Here is a 22,592-nt window from a genome sequence, read left to right as displayed (position 1 = left end):
TTGCCTTCCTTCATTCTTTCTTTCTTCTTTTTTTAAAATTTATTTTATGTGTATGAGTGTTTTGCCTGCAAGTGTGTGTCCACCATATGTTTGTCTAGTGTTCTCAGAGACCACAAGGGGGGCACTTGATCTGCTGAGACTGGAGTTACTGAGACTGTGGGCTGCCATGTGCTGGGAACTGAAGCCAGGTCCTCTGGAAAAGTAGTCAGTGTCTTAAATGCTGAGCCAACTCTCCAGACCCGTCCCCCTTATTTTCAATCTCTTTACAAGCAGCTGCCAAGAAGAGTGCACCAGCAATGTGGTGGGGTTGCCGGTGTAAAGGCAAAGAACGGCAGCACTAGGAAAAGGAGGCTCAGGTCAGGCAAGTTTTGCTGCAACATCTGACTCTGAGCTGGAGCAGGCAAAGAGACTGTGGACATAATAAAGTTCAAATACTTTGCACTTTGATCTCATTTACCACTGCAGTCCTAGTTCTACTACTTCAAGAAGATAACCCCATGTCAGTGAAAATGTCTGTGAGAGAGTTCCCAGAAAGGATTAGCTGAAGAAGGAAGACCCAACCTGCATGTGGGTGTCATTATCCCCTGGGCTGGGAACCCCAGCCCAAGAGAAAAGAACATGATGAACTCAGGACTGCCATTCTTCCTGTGTCCCGACTGCAGACTCAGCATGACCAGCCCTCCTCAGTGCTCCCACCACTGTGCCTGCCCTCTATGATGGACTTCATTCCCTCAACTCCTAAGTCAAAACAAACTTGAAGTTGTTTTCCTCAGGTATTTGTCAAGCAACAAGAAAACAAACTTTGTTACGGGTATAACAACCACCACCCAACTCCACACATGCACATGAATACGTGCGCACGCACACATGGCACACATGCCGATATACTCAAAGATAAAGAAAAAGGCCAGAGAGACGGTTACTCAGTACTGATGGAACCACTCTGGGAAGTTCTGAAAACTTCAGGAGACGGAGCCTTGCTAAAGGAAGTGTATCTCTAGGGAGGGAGTACCTCTGAAGGTTATATCTCATCTCCCTAAGCCTAACCTGAACCCTAACCCAGGTGAACTGAGTTCCACCCCTCTAGTCTTGTTCCTCATTTAGTATGAGGTAAGTACCCGTCACCAGTGTGTCCGTCACCATGGTACTCTGCCTCATCACAGAGCCAGAATCAATGGAGCCAAGGACTACAAACTACAATCTTGAGCCAAAATAAATCCTTCCTCCTTTAAGTTGTTTCAGTGATGAAAGTCTGACACATACAATTAGTAAATTTCTACACATTAGGATCTAACAAATGCTATACTGTAATTTTTTCTCCATAAACCAATCTCCTCACTAGGCTGTTTCTTAGAAGCTGCATAGTAAATCTCAGTGCTTAACATGGACAAGTAGAACAGAATGGATAAGAATAATTAGTAACAATTTTCCTAATAAAAGTGAAGAACAATTAGCTAAAGTAATTAGCCATCGTACCACCTTATACCTGAATGCTTAGGCACCTTTAAACATGGTGTGATCATCTCCTGGGAAGAGTGCTTTCCCTGAGCTCTGATCCGCCATTTCTTCCTGTTGACACGAAACTACTCAAACGGTCTTCTCCACATTTATTTCTATTACTTACAGCGGCTGGGTGGGCTGACGTCTGTGACCGTCAGAGTAGGGTTGTCCATGTCACTTCCCCTTCTTCTTAGTCGGCTGTCTTCATAGTCTGGGGTAAAGACACTGCTTCCACTGCTAGTGCTTAAGGAGTGATCCGTGGGACTGAAGCTCACAGGAGACCGGAAGCTGGTGCCCTGGGTCCTTCTAGCTCTTGGAAACGTCTTACGACCTACAGAGTGAAAAGAGAGTCCACTTAGTCCGTCTATTAATGTACTGCACTTTTAAGACATTCCAAACATCCATAGTGTGGAGCACAAATCGGCCTTGAGACGGAAGATGAAAAAGCTGAAGTAACAGTGGTGTGTGTGAGGAGTGGCAGTGAGCACGAATTCAAGTGCTCTGCTATGGGCAAATGCACACACACTCATGTGTACAAGAAAGCCATAGAAGAAACCCTTCACTTTCACAGAAGAAAAAAAAGTCATTTCCAATAATGGCTTTAAAATAAACATAAAACCAAACTGGAAAGTTACAGGTAGCAAAGAGATACAGTTTGTCCTGGTTGGTTTTTTTCTGTTTGCTTTGTACTTGACACAGGCTGGAGTCATCTGGAAAGAGGAAATCTCAATTGAAAAACTACCTCCATCATACTGGCCTGCTTATAAGAGGGTCTGTGGGACACTTTCTTGATTAATGATACAAGTGGGAGGGCCCAGCTTACTTGGGTGGTGCTACCCCTGGGCTGGGGTATAAGGTATCCTGGGTTGTATAAGAAAGCAGGCTGAGCAAGGCATGAGAGCAAGCCAGGAAGCAGAACTTTTCCATGGGTTCTGCTTCAGTTCCTTCCTGCACTGACTTCTCTTCATGATGGACTGTAACCTGCTAAGTGAAATAAACCCTTTCATCCCCAAGTTGGTTCTGGTCATGGTATTTATCATGGTAACAGAGAGCAAACTAAGATACTGATGTATTCTAATTTATTCACAAGAGCAAAGAAATGGAAATAGTCTAGGTATCTATCTAAAAGTAAATGGAGCCGGGCGGTGGTGGCACACGCTTTTAATCCCAGCACTTGGGAGGCAGAGCCAGGCGGATCTTTGTGAGTTCAAGGCCAGCCTGGGCTACCAAGTAAGTTCCAGGAGAGGCGCAAAGATACACAGGGAAACCCTGTCTCGAAAAACATGCATACATACATACATACATACATACATACATACATACATACATACATACATAAAATGAATGGAAAATGAAAATGTAATGCACATACTGTAGCGGTTTGAATAAGAATGGTCCCAAAAGACTTATATATCTGAAAGCTTGGACCCCAGTTGATGCACTGTTTGGAAACAATTAGGAGGTGTGTCACTGGGGGTGGGCTTTGAGGTTTCAAAAGCTCACAACAGGCTCATCTCTCTGCTGCCAGCAGATCCGTAGCTCTCAGCTACTGCTCCATCACCTTGCCTGCTTACCTGTCTACTGCTGTGCTCCCTGCCATGACCATGGACTAACCCTCTGAAACCACAAGCAAGTCCCCAGTTAAATGCTTTCTTTTATAAGCTGCTCTGGTCATGGTGTCTTTTCACAGCAATTGAACAGTAATTAAGACACATATATAATGAAATTTTTTTCTGCTGTAAAGAAAAATGAGATTTGTAAGAAAATGGATGGATCTAAAACTTTATTAAGATAACCCAGACTCAGAAAGACAAAAACCACATATTCTCTCCCACATGCAGATCTTAACTTTTAATGTTTATATGTATGCATATATGTGAGTATGAACATAGTTACAGATTATGAAACTAGACAGGAGATCACAAGAAGGAGGAAAAGGTATTGAAGAAATGGGGAAGGACAAAAGGGCAGGGAAGAAGGCTGAGGATGGACGCAACAAAAATAAGTTTTGCTTAAGAAATGCTATAATGAAACCTAATACCCTATATTTTGAATGCAACTTTTTAAAAGTTATAACATTTTAAAATTTATATAAATATCTATGTATATATATATATATAGAGAGAGAGAGAGAGAGACACACATATATACAGTTTATGTGTCGTATTATATATGTATATTGTGGTTGTTTGAATGCTTGGTCATTAAGGAATGACATTACTTGACAGAGATTAGGAGATGTGGCCTTGTTGGAGTAGGCGTGGCTTTGTTGGAAGAAGTGGGTCACTGGGGGTGGGCTTTGGTGTTTCACATGCTCGAGTCAGGCCCAGTGTCTCTCTCTTTCTGGGGACTGCTGATAGGAATATAGAACTCTCAGATACTGCTTTAGCATCATGTCTGCCTGTGTACCACTGTGCTTTCCATCATGACCACAATGAACTAAACCTCTGAAACTCTAAACCAGCCCCAATTAAATGTTTTCCTTTAGAAGAGGTGCTATAGTCACAGTATCTCTTCATAGCAGTAAAACATTGCCTAAGACAAGTTTGTTACACACACGTGTGCACATGCATGTGGAAATCCAAGGTCAACAATGGGTATCTTTTTCAATCATTCCCCACCTTTATTATCTTATGTATATATGTATGTATGTACGTATTTACTTATTTAAAACTAGGGTATAACCATTTTATTTATTTATTTATTTATTTATTTGGTTAATTTAAGACAGGTATAATTCTGTAATTCTCTAATTCTGGCTGGCCTGGAAGCCACTATGAAAACCAGGCTGGCCTCAAACTCACAGAGATCCACCTGCCTCTGCCTCCCAAGTGCTGGGATTAAAGGCATGGGCACCATGCCCAGCTGCCATCTTTATTGTTTGGAGTATTTATTTATTTGTTTTGTTTTGTTTTGTTTTGTTTTGTTTTGTTTTTTGAGACAGGGTTTCAATGTAGCTTTGGAGCCTGTCCTGGACTAGCTCTGTAGACCAGGCTGGCCTCAAACTCACAGAGATCCACCTGCTTCTGCCGCCCGAGTGCTGGGATTATAGGCATGCACCACCACCGCCCTGGAGTATTATTTTTGAGTCTCTCACTGAACCTGAAGTTCACTGGTTCAGCTAGGCTAGCCAACCATAAGCTTCAGGGATCCACTTGCTCCACATCCTCTCCTCCAAGCTCAGGTTAGCGGCACACACTGCTGTGCCCAGCTTTCCCATGGGTTCTGAGGATCTGAACTCAGGTTCTTGTGCTTGAGCAGCAGACACTTTACAGACTGAGCTACCTTCTCAGACCCAATTTACTTTCTTAAAGGAACAAAGCAAATATGAATTTCATCCTCAGGGAGTATATTTCTAACTTATACCATTCCCAATTACTCCTTTGCAGGAAAACATAAATATCACAAGTTGGCCAAAAACAAAAAACAAAAAACAAAAAACTACTATATTATTTTGCTTTACTTATAACCCAGTTTTCTCCAAAAAATGTTTTTTGGAGGGTCGACAGAGGTTAAATTTGGGGCCTTAGGCAAGTACTTTACCACTGAGCTGCATCCCCAGCAAAAAGGTTTGTTGTTTTATTTTTGTTTGAAACCTGGTCTTTCTATGTACCTTGCTGTCCTGGTACTCACTATGAAGACCAGGCTGGCCTTGAACTCATAGAGATCTGCCTGACACTGCCTCCTGAGTACTAAGACTAAAGGCATGTGCTACCATTCCTAGCAAAGGTTTTTCATTTTTTTTTAAACCAGAAAAGTAAATGACTCAAAAAAAGTTATTTAGTTATCATAAATATGAAGCTTTTTAAATATGCAGTCATTTTTTAAAAATAATTGCTAATGGTCATCTGTTCATGTAGTCTGATTGTTCAAAACTTACCATCATTATACTCTTGATGATGATATGAAACATGATACCTTCTTGGATATGTTCCTCCTTTCCCAAACTTCTCAAAGATAGGGTTATCATAGTCTGTTAAGACATAAGAATGCTATCATTAAAAAAGGCAAATATTTTTAATAATGAAAAGCATATTTATCATTTTTAATTTTTCAAAATATTTACCCCTCCCAGCCAAAGCATGACATTCAAGTATGTAGAATTTATAATCTAACCTGAAAACTCCTGATGATTATCTGGGTAGCTCTGTGCCCTAGGCATCCGTGATTTGGGATAGTTTTCTCTATAAATAGAAATATAAGATTAAATTAAAAGAGGGTATGTAATAAAACATTTTTCAAAATCTTTAAGCAATATCTATATTTGTATTTGTGTTCATACCGTGTGTGTGTGTGTGTGTGTGTGTGTGTGTGTGTAAAAGAGCTCACTTAAATACTAATTAAGTTTTTAAAAAGAGAAACTTGTTTGAAACACTCATTTAGTACACACATACAGAAAGCCAAGCTTGAAATCAGCTATATACAGGGGTAGGAAGATACATTTGGAAACATGGAGGTTTGAAGCACCTTCATTTCATATTAATGTTGAAAAATATTTTTTTTCTGAATCTATACAAAAGACATACAATTTTAACTTATCAAACATTAATGACAAATATTCAACTACAAAATTCCTTTCTTTTGGGGTAGGGTGGGTATGAGTAGACAGAGTAGGTTTCCCGAGGCAAACACTAACAGACAGGTTCCACAGGTATGGGTAGAGGAAAGTGTACATGAATTTCAAAATGTCTGTGTGGTCTCCTAAAGAAGCCCAGAGGAAATAAACAAGTGAATCATCTAATACTAATTCTGTGCCACAGAAGACTGCAAAGAGCAATGTACTTCTGAGAACAAGAGAGGGAACCTCACAAAGGCACATCATGCACACACGGAATAAACAAATTTTTAAAAAAAGAAACCACCAAAACCAAACATGAGAAATTTTATGAGAGTTTCAAGAGCTGCCGTAAAATAAACATATGTAAAGTCTAAGTGTGCACTTGCTTCAAACAGGTTTTTGACAAGTAGAAATAGTAGGAGAAAAAAACATAATGAGACAATTGACAATTATCAATCAGCTACATCCTTCCAAATATAGAATAAAAGAATTACTGATAACTCTACATGTACCAATATGTACTAAAAAGCAAAACTATAATCATCATTACCCATCCAAAGGGCTATCAAGTGATGGACAGCTTCCTGAGCCAGAATTTTCAGGGCTGCTTAAGGACAATGGATCCAGCATCTAAGAACATAAAGAGTTCCACAATGACTCTGTCTGATAATAACCAAGTTATTTTTTTTAAAAACTGCTTGACACATAATATAACATAAACCTCATTCATTTAAAGTATATGATTCAATGGCTTCTAGCATATCAAGAAATGTACATAACTTTCCCACAATTTTAGAATTCTTTTTAGGACCTTCAAAAGAAACTCTGTAACAAATAGCAATCACTTTCCAGAATTATTCATTTTTTAACATCCTAAATAAACAAACTGTGACTACAAAATTTTCTAAGGGAAAAATAAAATTTTTCTGTAGTCAAGTAATTGAAGCTAAAGTAATTTTGCTTATTGAAAACTGAACAATGACCCTGTTTTGTTGAGATGAACAATACAGTGACTGCTACATTAGGAGATGCAAAATGCTGCAGTTCTGTGGGCATTCGGTGCCATATAAGGACCTAGCAGCAACTCCACAGAAATACCTGACTACAAAAGCTGAAGCTTTTTTAAATGTTCTGAACAGTTCACAAACCTCAGCTTTATAAAGTTATAATTTTACTCTATCTTTAGAGTGTTCATTAAGTCAGGCAGTGGTGGTGCATGCATGTCTTCAGCCCTCCACAGACAGGTGGATCTCAGAGTTCCGGGCCAGTCTGATATACAGAGTGAGAGTTCCAGGAGAGCCAGAGCTACACAGAGAAACTCTGTCTCGAAAAACCAAAAAAATAATAAACAAAATAAAATGTTCATTTAAAAAAATCTGAATGTTAGTTAACCTAAGATTACAAGCCAAATGTGTCATGGATGATCAATATAAGAAAACTAGATAGTTCCAGTATTTTTTTAACATACTAATATGAAAAGGCATATATAATTAATGAGCAGTTTCTAATAATTTTTTTTTTCACTTAAGATAGAGGATTAGTGCCGGGCGGTGGTGGCGCATGCCTGTAATCCCAGCACTCAGGAGGCAGAAGCAGGTGGATCTCTGTGAGTTTGAGGCCAGCCTGGTCTACAGAGCTAGTCCAGGACAGGCTCCAAAAGGCTACAGAGAAACCCTGTCTTGAAACACACCCCCCCCCAAAAAAAAGAGGATAGAGGATTAGAGAAAATGTGTGTTTGTACACACACACACACACACACACACACACACACACACACATATCCCACCCTAGGTGCCTGCCAAATCACACTGGTCCTGACCAGAACCTCTTTACATATAGTGAAAACAGTATGCAGTTCCGGCTTACTTGGTCCATGCTCTCTGGAATGAACTCTCCTTCACTGTTGATGCTAGTGAATGACCCATTCCGGGCAATCTCGTGCAGTTCATCTGGAATGTATCCTGGGGGAGGGGAACTTCTATCTCTATTGGTGGGGCCTCAAAAAGAAAAATTATAAGTTTTATTACTGTCAGCAAGCAAACTAATTCTTATTTCAATTAAATAGGTTATATTTATAACCACATAAAAATAACTTTAGCAAAATGAAATTTAGTGTTTATAAAAACTTAATCAGAATATTTAGGTTCAGAGTTTTTTACAGCCTAAATTCATACTCTAAAACCTCATTAGAATATGCTAATTTGGGGGGGATTTATTTATTTATTATGTATACAGTGTTCTGTCTGCATGTGTGCCTGCAGGCCAGAAGAGGGCACCAGATCTCATTACAGATGGTTGTGAGCCACCATGTGGTTGCTGGGAGTTGAACTCAGGACCTCGGGAAGAGCAGTCAGTGCTCTTAACCTCTGAGCCACGTCTCCAGCCCGAATATGCTAATTTATACCCAAGTTTTTCTGGCTGTTGACAACTGTATCATGGGCTCATAACACACGGGAGAATCTTACAATAATACCACTGCTTTTGAATTTCCAAAGATAATTTGTATCCGCTAGTCTTAGTAAAAGAATAAGGGCTCTGGAATCAGGCATGGTCTAAATTCCAGTGCAAGTTACCATCTTGGTGTCTTTGGAAACTGGTCTGTTTTCACACCAGTGAACAATGTACTCCATCACTTCTTTGTAAGAATGCTGCTGATGGTAATTCATTTCTCACAAACACATTATACACATTGGGTCCCATGGCAGTCTTTCCATTCACTCTCATCTTTAGAAACCTGAAGTGAGGTTGCTTTTTAGTCATTTGGCTATTTTGTATTTAGTATCCTGGATCTCATTTTTTATTGCTTAAAACTATGCCTTTGTGGCAAGCTATATTCCTTGCATTTAAATCTCTTCAGGTGTGCTGGCAAATACCTTTAATCTGTGCACTCAAGAGGCAGAGGCAGGCAGATCTCTTGCATTCAAAGCCAGCCTTATCTACATAGAGAATTCCAAATGAGCCAGCCTATACAATAAGACCCTGTCCCACCCCCCAGAAAACCTTTGTACTTTAAGAAAAAATGGAGGCAAGCCTGGCATTCATTTAGATAGTTCACTTAATTACTCACAACTCTTATGAAACAATAATCTGCCTTATTTTTACCTGGTTCACAGGAAACAATACTTTATTAACAGAGTTATCTTCTCCCCTTGCAGTTTTTTTTTTAAGTGAATAGATATATAAGTGGTGTAAGCATTTAAATTCTATTTAAGTTTAAAGGAAAAAAGCATGTGTAAAGGGGTCCTTTGTTACGTAGAAGGAGCAAGAGAACACTTTTTAGATGTGCAGAGACCTCATCTGCTATCTGAAAAGGAGTGTGGGCTGAGTTTTGAGTCAGGGTTCATGTAGGCTGTAACGGTTATGGCACAGCCATCACTGCATCCTGACATTTTTACTCTATCTGGATACTCTTTAATACTCAACTACTAAGAGGAGACTGAGAAGGAAGGCAGCTATAAAAGTTCTTCTTCCTTCTTAAATTCATTGTTAAGAAATTCAGAAATTCTGCACAATTTTCAGTTTTCTTCTTATCCTGGCGCCAAAGTCAAACAATAAAAATACTTACTAGTAGGTTAATATTGAGGAATTCAAAATGGCAATTTAACTAGTGCATTTAAGCTTTTTCGTCTAACAACTGAAATGAAGTGGCTGTTTTCACTTTACTTCTACAAAGAAAGAAATGTAGTTAGTAGCAACTGTGCCTCCGGTTTGAGAGGTGAAGCACACTTCACAAGTGCTCTCTTTGTGGCTTTGGTCTCATTGTCCAAAGGCAAGAGCAAAGTTACTGGTTTCATGGTCAGAGTGCCAGAATCTGAATTCAGCTCAAGTAGTCTGTCACTGTTTTGTTTCGTTTTTTAGTAATATGACATGTATCTGAGTGAGGACAAGCGTGTCTATTATGTATCATCCTTGTGGGTTATATCTCTAGCTCTCTGAAACAGACTCATGTGAGACATTTAAAACAGAACGATCATAACACAGCTTGTCCTACAAAAGAACACTTGCTCTAGTCACTCACGTGCTAATTTCACCTTCTCATTCACTGTTACCACCCTTCTTCTAGGAGAGTCATTTCTAGATTTTCCCCAAACGCCTTACTTTCTCCTGCTCTCTTGCTTTCGCTTTTATTCTTCACCTGTCTCCTCTCTTCTGTCTTCCCTTTCAAATCTATGCCTCAATCCAAGAGCTCATGCTACCTGTAACGACTACATCCTTTGCCCTATCTGTTAAGAACATTTACATCAGCTGTAACACTTTTATCTTGTCAACTTTTTTATTTTTATTTTTGTATTTTTAATGATGCTTTAAGAATTTATTCTATTACCTTTATTTATGTGTATGTGTGCATCTACATGTATGCACACACATGTGAGTGCCAGAAGAGGCCAGAAGATGGTGTTGGATCCCCTAGACCAAGAGTCACAGGTGGTTGTGAGCCATCTGACACTGGTGCTGAGAATCCAACTCTGGTCCTTTGCAAGAACACTAAACATTCTTAACCACTGAGTCAGCTCTTCAGCAACTTGTCAATGTTTTTTTGTGGCAACAAGCATGGAGGGTTCAGAACAGCTCTGCCTACCCAGGCTCAATAAGGCCACCTCACAATATAGCACACAGGATCTTTATTTCTTTCTATCATAAGCTTAGGTATAAGGAATTCATTATTTGTGATAAATAAAACTGGATACTAAGAAAGCAAAAACAATACAATCTAGTTATTCATAGCCACTTTTATACTGTAGCATATTCTGGCAATATCTAAAACCCTAGAGAACTTAGAAACAAGAGTCCAGTCTACTCATTTCAATGTCTTAGTTACTTCCTCTCTTTACTTGTATCATTAAAACCTCTTCAAGATTTTATTTGAATTCTTGAATATTAAAATCTCTGTATAAACAAGAACTTTAAATTGGATATTGCTAGTCCTACAATATGTGAAATTAATTTCTCAGGAACAACAGTTAAGACAAAGTAGTTAAAGTATATAATTGCAGGAAGCATAGAGACAGGGTGCCATTTATCAGGGATATATTTCATGTTATCTTACATTAAAAGATGAGAAGGATTTGAGAAATCACTCATTTCCTTATTCAGACCCTGGTTTTCTCACCTACTACAGATAGACGCTTTTTCCTCTCTGCACCAAGTTGTGTATTATTCAAATCTTCTGATGACGGTGATGGTTCTAAATTAGTAACCTAGAAGAGAAAGGGGCAATTAATGCTATCTTCCCATTTGATGCTTTCAATGGAATCCTCCTCTTACTAAAACACAGCCTAGCTATTCTCCATTCTTGTTGGGCCTTTTCAAATCTACTCTTACAAATTTTAATTTACCAGAAGAGTGGCACAAGCCTACCATCCTAGCTAGCTGGAAGGAGAGAGCAAGAAGATCACTTGCAACCAGAAATGGAAAGCAAGAAAGGAAGAGAAGGAGGGAGGGAGAAAGGGAAGGAGGGAGGGAGGGAGAGAGGGAGGGAGGGAGGGAGGGAGGGAAGGAGGGAGGGAGGACGAAAGGAAAGTGAGTGGTTGAAGGGGAGAGGATGAACAAGATAAGATATTTCAGGGACAGTAAGATGGCTTAGCAGGTAAGCATGCTTGCTGTCAACTCTGATGACCCAAGTTCAAACCCTGGAACCCAACAAGTGGAAAGAAGAGAACTGATCTTCATACATGTGCCTGTGGCATGCACACACCTCACCCCAACCTCATGAAATAAATGTAAAAGGTAAAAATAAAAAATGGACATTTCAATTCTAACATAATTTTCCTAAGCTGCCAGTTTCTATTCATTTCACATGTATAATATATTCTTAATTGTAACTCTGACTATATAGTTTTGAGGAACAAGGATATTAAGCTATAGCAATGAAAAGTATATAAATTCACATTCTATAAATTAAAATATATTCAATGATTACGTCTTATAATTTTCAGTGAGAAATACAACCCCAATTCATACCTGTGTATTTCCATTTGTTACAAGTAATATCTTGAGACTCTTCATATGAATACTCCGGTCCAGCAGTTCCACAGCTTTGTCTAAGTCATCTTGAGTAGTTAACGGAATTACCAACTAAACAAAAAGAAACAGGAATCATGCAGACATCACCCCAGGTCAATCCCTTCCATTACTGGGGAACTGTCCATTTCACAACACCTTGTACTCTATTACTACAATGGAAGTCTAAGGAGTATACGCATCTCTATCCTTCATTCCAATACCACTAAAGTCTCAGAATGAATGTAAAGAATCAAATGGGCTCTCTTCTGCTTTTCCTCCCACAAGGTATGAACCCTTTCTCTCTCTCTCTTCTCTCTCTCTCCTCTTTCTCTTCATCTCTCTATTATAATACGCTCTCCATGTGGGGAAAAAAAGTCAAAATGGTTCCCTTATTGATCATTACCTTCTAGTAAATATATCTAAAAATTAATTTTCTGTGATATTTTATAACATTGCTAAATTTAAGATATAGTAAGTATATTCATGCTAAGAACACTGAAGGGTACATACACAAATTATTTCAAATAAGGTACTACTTTTCATCTGCACAAATAAAATTCTTAGTTCTTTTTCTAGTAGCAACCACAGATTTACACTCTACCTGGTGTGTGTGCTCACAATGTAACAAACCTTGAGTATCAGTGACAGCTGCCATGGGAAAGTATCATCAGCCACATATCTGCAATCTACAGTTCACCTGTCTTCACCTCTGGTCCTGGTAACTGACCACTACACTCTAGAACAAGTAAGCTAAACAAGTAGTCATCTCAGGGACTCCTCAGTGTGAGATCTACCTTCATTAGTACTCTCTCATGGCTAAGATGTTAGGAAGGACAGAAGCACCCAAGAGGCCGATGAAAAAAAGTATGATTCACATAATTAACAAAATCAAAATCTTTTCTTGTTTTAAATAAAAAATTTCTTGCAGCTTAAGAGGATTGTCAATGATAGAAAAGTATGTATCATTTCATTGGAAGAGGAACACAGTGAAAACAAACGGACATAGGCCGCCACACTTATTAACCATCTTTAAAAAGCAAAGCATGTGAAACCTATTTAAATGTAAAGTCTACTCAGCTGAGAGTCCTCTGCAGTATAAACCCCTGAAGATAGATATCCACAGCAGATAGGGTCCCTTCCAGCAGAAGAGCCAAGAGCAGGCAGGCCCTTGGCAAATGCTGTTTACTGAGCACTAGAGGTGCACCCAAACGCAGGAACTATTATGGTATGTCATCACACTCTGTAGAGTGTTTTATGAAAAGTGTCTTTTTTTTTTTTTTTTAAGATTGACAGAAGTTTAAGGCCATCCTAAGATATACAGTGAGTGCCAAGTCAACCAAGGTTACAAGACATGATTCTGTCTGGAAAAAAATTAATTAATAGAAAAAAGAAAAAAAGGTAAGCTGCCAAGTGTAAATAAATATAAACCAGGACTACTTTGAACTGTCTTATACTCTGCTTATATTTGTCTATTTTGTACTTAAAATTTTATTCCCAATTTCTATTTGCAGTTAATTTTATGTTAGGACACGTCATCTTAGTCTCACTTCTTACTGCTGATAAAATACCCTAGGAGTGAGGGGGAGGGGAAGAAGGAATGGGCAAAGGGGTCAGAAGGTAGGGTGTCTTTGTTTCTGAGAAAATCATGTTAGGAGATAATGGTCCAAGGTCAAGTTATTCATATGAAAAAGAGTCTAGGTAAGGGATTGGGGAATGGGGCTGGCCATGGAAAGTGCATTCATTCTCCAGAGCACTGCTCCTTTAGGACAAACAGTCCATCATCTGCCTCTCTGTGTGCTTCACCCGGGTCTACATCTAGCAAACCCAAAGAACCCCAGGCTGGCTGCTGAAAATCTGGCCAGTATGATACAGTACCCAGAAAAGACTGGGTAAGACTTTTCATATGCTTATGAGTAATTAAAACCCCAAATTAACTGAAAAGTAAAATGTCAAGATATTGCTATAGTACAATATAATTACTCTGTTCAGAGATCCTGTTTAAGATATAGATTTGTACTTATGAAAACATGTTCTTCTGCCTTCTTGGGACTCCTATGCAGGTCCTGCTGTGGCTCTGTGTCTGTCTGTAAGCTGATACAGGCAGAAGGGGCTGACACAGGTTGGCTGGTGTTGCTGCAGTCCCTGGAGCTCCCAACGCAATGGACTGTCTTGTATGCAGCAGAGAAAGTATTCCATGTTGTACAGAAGCATTCAGACTGTGCTGTTTGTCTTCCATGTTTAAAAGAGTATTTTCATCTCTGAGCTATTCTCAAGTATTTTATTTGCACGGATGAAGTTTTTCTAGGACTTCTCTTGTCACCCCATCCCACTGGGACACTTTCTAGTCACTGTTCTCAAGCTGATCCATCTTCCTCTTTTCCCTTGAAACTCTGTAGGGTCGCCGTGAAATACGAAATCTCTGCATAAATAGTACCTTGGCCAGTTTTTCCTAATAGCATCAAGAGGATACTCGCTGCCGATTTTGGTTTGGGATTTCTGAGACAGGGTCTCTACAGAGACCTGGCTGTCCTGGAACTCACCGTGCCTGGGTCCTACAACCTGCCTGCCTCCCAAGTGCTGGGATGAAAGCGTGCCCGCCACCCCCAGCTTTGGCTTCTCTTTGTTCACTGTCACAGACTACGCATCTCCTTCAAAACTCCTCAGCTTATCCACTGTCTGCCTCTTCCGCAAATCGGTAATGCCTACCCCATAGAAGGCCACAACTCATAAATCACTAACATTAGGTCAATAAAAAGTTTTTCCAAAGATTAAAAAAAATTAAAAATTTTAAGATCCCACAAACAGTAAGAACGCCCAGTTAACATCTAATACAATTCTAATCTCAAGATTAAAAGGGGTTTCCCACAAACACAGTGAGCCCTCAAGACCACATGTGCTGACCCCAAACATAAGTAAGATGGCTCAGTGGTTAAAAGCACTAGCTACTCTTCCACAGGACCAGGGTTCAATTCCCAGCACACAACTGGCAGCTCACAACTGACTGTAATTCCAGTTCCAGGAATCTGGTACTCTCACATCGATACACATGTAGACAAAACACCAACGCACATAAAAATAAATAAAAAATATTTTAAAAATATATAGAAGAATAAAAAACATCCTAAGGGTTTTTTTGTTTGTTTGCTTGTTTGTTTGGTTTTTTTTTTTTTTTTTTTTTAGCTGAGGATTGAACCCAGGGCCTTGCGCTTGCTAAGCACAAGCGCTCTACCACTGAGCTAAATCCCCAACCAATGATCCTAAGTTTTAATGAAGTTGTCTGACTCCCAGAGCTCTATGGGCCCCAGGAAAGTAAACTGACTGAGTACATAGAGTAAAAGGAAAAAATAAAAGCAGAAAACAGCAAGGTGATGCCCATTTCCTCCTACTGCATATTCTCACTCAATCATTTGCACAGTAGCACATCCACTTAATATGGTAAAATTTACAAATGTGTCTCATTTCTCCATCCAATGTACCACTCCTTTACTAACTAGCCACCAAATAAAAACACTATCTCTTATGCAAACATATTAATTTTACAAGCTAAAAACTACTAAAAGTGAAATGGCACACGTTTACCTCATTGTTGGTATAGTGCAGATCCATAGACTGTCCAAAGGCAACTTTAGACTTAGACCTCAGATCTTCTAGTTTAACTGGTCTGGTAACCTGCAGGATTCTACATGAAAATAATTTTGAAATATTTTACTTTGTTTGTCAGAAACAATATACTTACAACAGTTCTATTTTGTTATATGAAAAAATTAAGGGCTGAAGAGATGGCTCAGCAGGTAAGAGCACTGGCTGCTCTTCCACAGGTCCTGGGTTCAATCCCCAGCACCCACATGGCAGCTCACAATTGTCTGTAACTCCAGTTCCAGGGGATCCAACACCTTCACACAGACACACACGCAGACAAAACACCAGTGCACATAAAAATAATTTTTTTTAAAAAGCTGGGAGGTGATGGCACACGCCTTTAATCTGAGCACTCAGGAGGCAGAGGCAGGCAGATCTCTGAGTTCAAGGCCAGTCTGGTCTACAGAGGAAGTTCTAGGACAGTCAGGGCTACACAGAGAAACCCTGTCTTGAAAAAACAAAAACAACAACAAAGAAAGGAAAGAAGGAAGAAAAAAATTATAACACTTTTAATAAAATATAAAAATTTTCAATATAAAATTTAGAATAGAACCAGTAAAATTTGTTCTATGCTAATTATAATTTTTAAAGGAAAAGTTTTAAATTTATAATCACATAAATATTAAAGACCAGTGTAATGCATCCACTCAGTTAAAAATTTTACTCAGTAAAAATAAAAGTAAACAGTAAAATTTTAAAGTGTGTATTATAAGGTGATCTTATTTACTTCCCAATACTGCAAAGCAGCACATTCAGTATTTCCAATGGTTAGCAGGCATTTTGACATATTCTATTTCTCCTTAGTCTAGGTGAATGTGGCACATTACCAAAGACTATTCCATTCTTAATTTCAAACCCCAAACTTCACTCAAATCTAAAAAGATTCTTTAATAGCATAATTGGAATATACGTTTTAGTATATAATTTAATTGATGTGTAATGTTTCCTTACCTTTTTTCTCCTCTATGTTCAAATTTGACTCGGACATCATTCTATAATAAAATGAAGATATCAGTCATAATCGTGCAGAGACCAGATAAATTTATAATTCATTTTTTCTTTAGCCTATTCTTTAACACAGAGAAGAAGAAAGGGGGTTTCATTTTCAAGGTGTAACTCCAATTACCTGATATCTGCCAAAAAAAAAAAAAAAAACTGAGCTGAGAATTACTGTTAGATCTGACAACAGGAAAGAGCACCAATATCTCCTCGTGCTCAAAGGACCTGAACCTAAGGACAAACAGAAGGCTACACTGTAGACCTTCCTCCTCTGTATGTTTCAAGGCCTCTGAACATGTTTGTTGGTTTGCTTGTTTTCCCTTATTAAGTTCAGAACTTTCTCCTTTTCTCTTACAGGAAGAACTTGAAAGCTTCTTTTCTGCATAGTCAAATCGTCAGTATTTTTACTCTCACTTTTCAGTAGTCAATTCCCTAAGTTAAACAGCTTCTAGGTAACAAACAGACGGGTAGCATATACAACATGGACCAACACACACAGAGGTGTAATTCATGTCTGAAGCAAGTAGACAGGACGGTGTGAGATTTCATTATGCTACTTCAAACGGCACAGAATTTAAAACTTATGATTTGCACTGGGCGGTGGTGGCGCACACCTTTTAATCCCAGCACTCAGGAGGCAGAGGCAGGTGGACCTCTGTGAGTTCGAGGCCAGCCTGGGCTACAGACTGAGTTCCAGGAAAGGTGCAAAGCTACACAGAGAAACCCTGTCTCGAAAAAACCAAAAAACAAAACAAAAACAAAAACACAAAAAACAGAAACCAACGTATGATTTGCTTATGTCTAGAACATTACATCTGTTGTTTTCTGACCTAAGCTGACCATGAATAACTGAAACCACGAGAAGGAGACTCTAATATTTCTACTTTCCATGCTTGCTATCTCACACTAATCCTGTTTACAGCAATCAAAATCACCACATTTCTAAGTATCCAGAAGAGACTTATTACCTTAGATGCTTGAAGAATAGATGAAACAAACAGAAACTTAAGCACGTATCATATAGCTTTTTAAACATGTATTCATTTTTGTCACTATTCCTTCAGTACTCTACCTATACATAGCACTTATATTGTATCACATATTAAATATAAATACAAAATTTTAAATGCAAATGTACAAGACAGTGTACTAAACACAACGTTTGATTCAAAGTATAAAAGAAGTCCTTACAAGATCAGGCTATGAAAGTAATTCATAGAACAACAAAATACACTTATTAAAATATTACTGATATTGGGACTAGAAAAATGGCTCAGTGATTCAGAATACATACTGCTCAATTCCTAACACAAGTTCAATTCCTAACATCCATGTCAGGCAGCTCACAACCACCTCTAACTCTAGCTCTAGGGGGACCCAGTATTGCTGGTCTCCACAAGCACCTACAATTTCATCCACATACCCACACAGACACACAAATATACATAATTTAATATTAATAAAAATGAAATCTTTAAAGTATTACTAAAATAGATACCTGTTTTTTTGGTGATGAAGGTTTTGCTTTTCTGGTTTCCTGTAGAGATAATGCTGGCCGACTGGCCTTATGGAGGACAGCCAAATCTTGCATGATTGAATTCAAAGCTTGCTGATCATCTGGGTATTTTTAAAAGAACACATACACAAAACTGTAATTTCAACATATATTTATCATAGACATCAAGCAGAATTTATAATGGAAGTTAATTTAAAAGTGAGTTAGCGGGCTGGAGAGCAGGCTCAGCAGTTAAGAGTGCTTGCTGCTCCTCCAGAGGCCCCAAGTTTAGTCCCAGCACTCACACCGAGCAGCTCACAAGCACCTGTGACTCCAATTCCAGAGAATCCTGTGCACTCTCCTGGCCTTTATGGGCACCCACACACATATGGAACATACTCACAGATAAAATAAATCTGTTGTTGTTGTTGTTGCTGCTGCTGCTGCTGCTGCTGCTGTTGGAGACAGGGTCTCTCTATGTAGCCCTGGCTGTCCTGGAACTCACTATGTATATAAGGCTGGCTTTGAAATTACAGAGATCCACCTGCCTTTTTTATAAAATAAAATGTCGTGTGACAAGTAAATTTAAAAAAAAAAAAAAACACCTCTGGGGACAACTAACATCAAACTGCATAAGACTCAAGCTCAACATAAACTAAGTGTCCACACGAGACATTTATTTTTGTTTTAAATATTTTTATTTTATTTGTTATTTTTGTATTATTGTTATTATTTTTAATTGTGTGTATGTATGTGTTTGTGTGTGGATAAGTGTATATGAGTGCAGATGCCAGAGATGTCAGGTCCCCTAGAGCTGTAATTATAGGTGGTTGTGAGCCATCTAATATAGGTGCTGGGACAAGAACTCAGGTCTTCTTTCCGGAAGGGCAGTATGTGCTCTTCATGCTGAGCTCTCTTCCAGCCCTACATGAGGCATTTATAAGGGAAGTAAATGTCATTCTAATTCATTTAGTGATTTAACACTGAGTCAAGACAGCCCAGCTAGAACAAATGCTTTTCTATGACTCCCAAACAAAACATCAGATGTCAAAAACCTTAATAAAAATGAGGGAAAGAAATAAACCTTGTGTAAATATCAACTTCTGTTAGCATTTATATTCAAAATGCAGACTTCACTTTTGAGATGTGTTCCTGTTACTGATGCTTGGAGGAAGAAACAGAAAAGCTCCCTGTGTGGACACTGCCTACTAATACTCTAAAAGTTCTTCCAAAGACTACAAATATAAAAGTATTTATCAGGCTGGAGAGATGGCTCAGTGGTTCAGAGGACTGGCTACTCTTCCAGAGGACCTAGGCTCAATTCCCAACATCCACATGGCAGCTCACAACTGCCTGTGACTCCAGTTCCAGGGCTTCTGACAAACTTCACACAGACATATATGTAGACCAAGTATCAATGCACATAAAATAAATAAATGAATAATTAAAATAAGTAAATAGAAGTATTTATCATCAAAGACTAATAGCAATGTAAAAACAACAATGTGGAGCTGGAAAGATGGATCAGCAGTAAGAGCACTGGCAAATGGTCATTCCAAACCTATAACAACATAAAAAGTACTTCAACTCAAAACTGCTTTGCCTACCTTTGGTTCTGGTGACACCTGTGACTGAACACAGGGCCTCACATATGCTAACTATTCAAGCATTCTACTTCTCCCTGAGCCTTAAAATCCATTAAGCAAAACATTAGCTAAATCTCCTATATCACATATATAAATATATTGTATCACAAATTCTAAATAGAAAGTTTATTATAAGATATTTCTCCCTCATCCTATTCCCTAGTTATAAATATTTTTAAAATGCTTTTAGCTTAAACTTACCCATTATGACAACCAGCTCAATAATTTGGGCAAAAGGAAAATGGTTCTCTCATCAACATTCTTTATTGCCTTAAAAGGAAAGAAGACAAACACATTAACTAATAAAAACCAGAAGAGGCAACCACAAAAGGGAAAATAATGGTATAACTGACAATAATGAAAGATGTGTGTGTATACACTAGCAATAATTTGAGTTTTTCAGAATACCTAACATTAGGACTTGATTTTGTAGGTACCCTTCCCTAACACACTAAGCTTCCAGGATCTAAGGAAAGCAAATGACCAGCAGCAAACATACTGTTTGGATAAACAGCTTTGATACAACAAGCCTTTATCACTACCCTCCCCACATCTCAGCTCAGGTGCCGTTTGTAATCAGGACTTTCTAACAGCATGCATTATTTCTGCCACCTTCTTGTCTATGAAAACAGTAGCCTCTACATTAAGTTATGATCCACCTATTTAGGCACTTAGCAGAAACACTGAAAATGCACTTAGTACTTTAATCAACTGACCTTCCCTGAAACCATACTGTTCTGAGTTACATCTTTAAGTGTACTACTGAGCCAAAACCTTACCAATACATACAAAATTTAGAAAGATAGGTACCAAAACACCAGCACAATACTTGTATATTTTTAGCATCATACAGAACCAAAGTTCCAGGAACTGAACACCCCAGAGCTTCTGTGTTCTATTCCTTCAGTCATTTCAAACACTGCAGGGCTGTTCTTCATTACCACTCTATGTTTACATCTCCCACACGCACACACATATACACACCAGGTTTGTTCAGCCACTGATTATATATACATATGTGTGTGTGTGTGTGTGTGTGTGTGTGTGTGTGTGTGTGTACCAAGTCTTAGGATGATTATTTAATGACTTTCTATATCTTCTTCTGTGCTGTTATGGGAAACCTCCATTCTGAAAATCTACTTTATTACAGAAGCACATATCTTCAATAATGTCTCCAAACAAACAAACAAACAAAAAAGCCTATATAGTTCTGGGCATGGTAGTACATGCCTTTAATTCCAGCACTTAAGAGGCAGAGGTAGGCAGATCTTTATAAAGTGGAGGCCAACCTTGTCTACAAAGAGTTCCATACTATCAGAAGTTGTTTTCCAACTTCTTAGTTGTTTGAATTATGATTTTCCCCTTCTTTCCCAACCTCTCTTAAAAGAAAGGAGGGATGGAGGGAGGGAAGAAGGGAGGGAAGGAGGGACAGTTGGACTGATGGAGAAGGTTCTGCAAATGAACTGAAGCAAATATCTAATAGCTACATAACTTAGTAATAGGGTACTTGATAATTTGTTTTCTTATATAATAAGTAAAATAGCAATGTGTATTTTTCAACCCTATTATTTATATTGCCTGGGAATGTATGATTATAGCTCTGTGAGAGAAATAATTTCTCAATATTCACCAGCTTGTAAAACTAAGTTTAAGAGCTTACACATATAAACAAACAATGAAATGTTGTTTCATATTAGTAAAAGGAAACAAAATATCCATTAGCACTTCATCATCACTCTCCACATTGCACCCTAGTCTGCTTCAGAATCTAATCTCCTGCATGGCTGTGACATGGGCATGCCATTTCAAGTTTCACTTCACACTACTGCTCTTTTCATCCTATTGGACTTGGAGAAGCATCCTTTCCTATAACAGCCACTACTGACAAGCAAACTGACAATCCCCAAATATACCTTTGGTGTCTAGATGGCACTCAGCTTTCCATTACCTAAGTATTACCAATGTCAGCCACCTGCCGAGGATGCCAAAAAGTCCAGGATGGCTGCTCTGAGTCTCCAGATTAATTATGTGAAAAGGCTGATTTATTTAACATCTAATTTATTATACAATTATAATCTCTGATACAGCAATATGCTGAAAAGATGAGGTTCTTGGTCATTAATTTTATCTCTTATTTATAGGATTTCCTTACAAGATTGTCAGATTATCAAAATGGAAAACCTCATAATCACAGGACACTGAAGCAAGTACTCAGAAGCATTTGGGGGCAATTTTGCACAAAAACAAATAAATGCTGTTTTGGTTCTACCTAACAATCTTAAAATTCTTAAAGAGAAGCGATATCAACAGGTCCAAAAGTGACACAGTGGAGAAATAGTATACAATGTCATGAATCCTTCTGCCATAGCTTATATTCAAGGAGATGAAAGAGAGGTGTTAAGTGGCTTAGAAGTTGGTTTTATGTTTTGGGTTTTGTATTGATACACTTTGTTTTGTCACCCTGGAGATTGAACATAGGGCCTTGCAAATGCTAAGGAAGAAGAGATCTACTACTGAGCTATATCACTCATGCTTCAAAAAAATTAACAAGGTCTACATATGAACACCACACACAAATAAGTAAATGTGATACAAAATTGAAAAAAAAATCATATATAAAGGAACAGAAGCAAGGATGAACGGTAGAAATATCTTTAAACCACCTAAAAAACTACCAACCCCAAGCACCCTTCCCAAAGACAACAAGGGAAAAGAAACAAGACAAAACCCTGCCAACCTGGAAGTCTAGGTT

General features: G+C 38.4%; 1 protein-coding gene across 1 annotated transcript in view; it reads right to left on the bottom strand.

Annotated features, from left to right (window-relative positions):
- The window catches only part of Map3k2 (mitogen-activated protein kinase kinase kinase 2), a 65,823-nt gene that overhangs the window by 12,922 nt on the left and 30,309 nt on the right, over positions 1-22,592 (bottom strand). The window contains exons 2-12 of the mRNA XM_036205068.1: positions 20,042-20,110; positions 18,198-18,316; positions 16,652-16,692; positions 15,641-15,740; positions 12,020-12,133; positions 11,169-11,256; positions 7,925-8,055; positions 6,609-6,688; positions 5,617-5,684; positions 5,381-5,473; positions 1,625-1,831 (exon numbers count right to left, since the gene is read on the bottom strand). Coding sequence (XP_036060961.1) covers positions 1,625-1,831; positions 5,381-5,473; positions 5,617-5,684; positions 6,609-6,688; positions 7,925-8,055; positions 11,169-11,256; positions 12,020-12,133; positions 15,641-15,740; positions 16,652-16,692; positions 18,198-18,316; positions 20,042-20,045 — 1,045 coding nt within the window. The 5' untranslated portion in view covers positions 20,046-20,110. The remainder of the gene's footprint in view (positions 1-1,624; positions 1,832-5,380; positions 5,474-5,616; positions 5,685-6,608; positions 6,689-7,924; positions 8,056-11,168; positions 11,257-12,019; positions 12,134-15,640; positions 15,741-16,651; positions 16,693-18,197; positions 18,317-20,041; positions 20,111-22,592) is intronic.

This window comes from Onychomys torridus, chromosome 13 (assembly GCF_903995425.1).
Source record: "Onychomys torridus chromosome 13, mOncTor1.1, whole genome shotgun sequence".
Lineage (NCBI taxonomy): Eukaryota > Metazoa > Chordata > Mammalia > Rodentia > Cricetidae > Onychomys > Onychomys torridus.
This window is presented reverse-complemented; position numbering and strand designations above follow the sequence as displayed.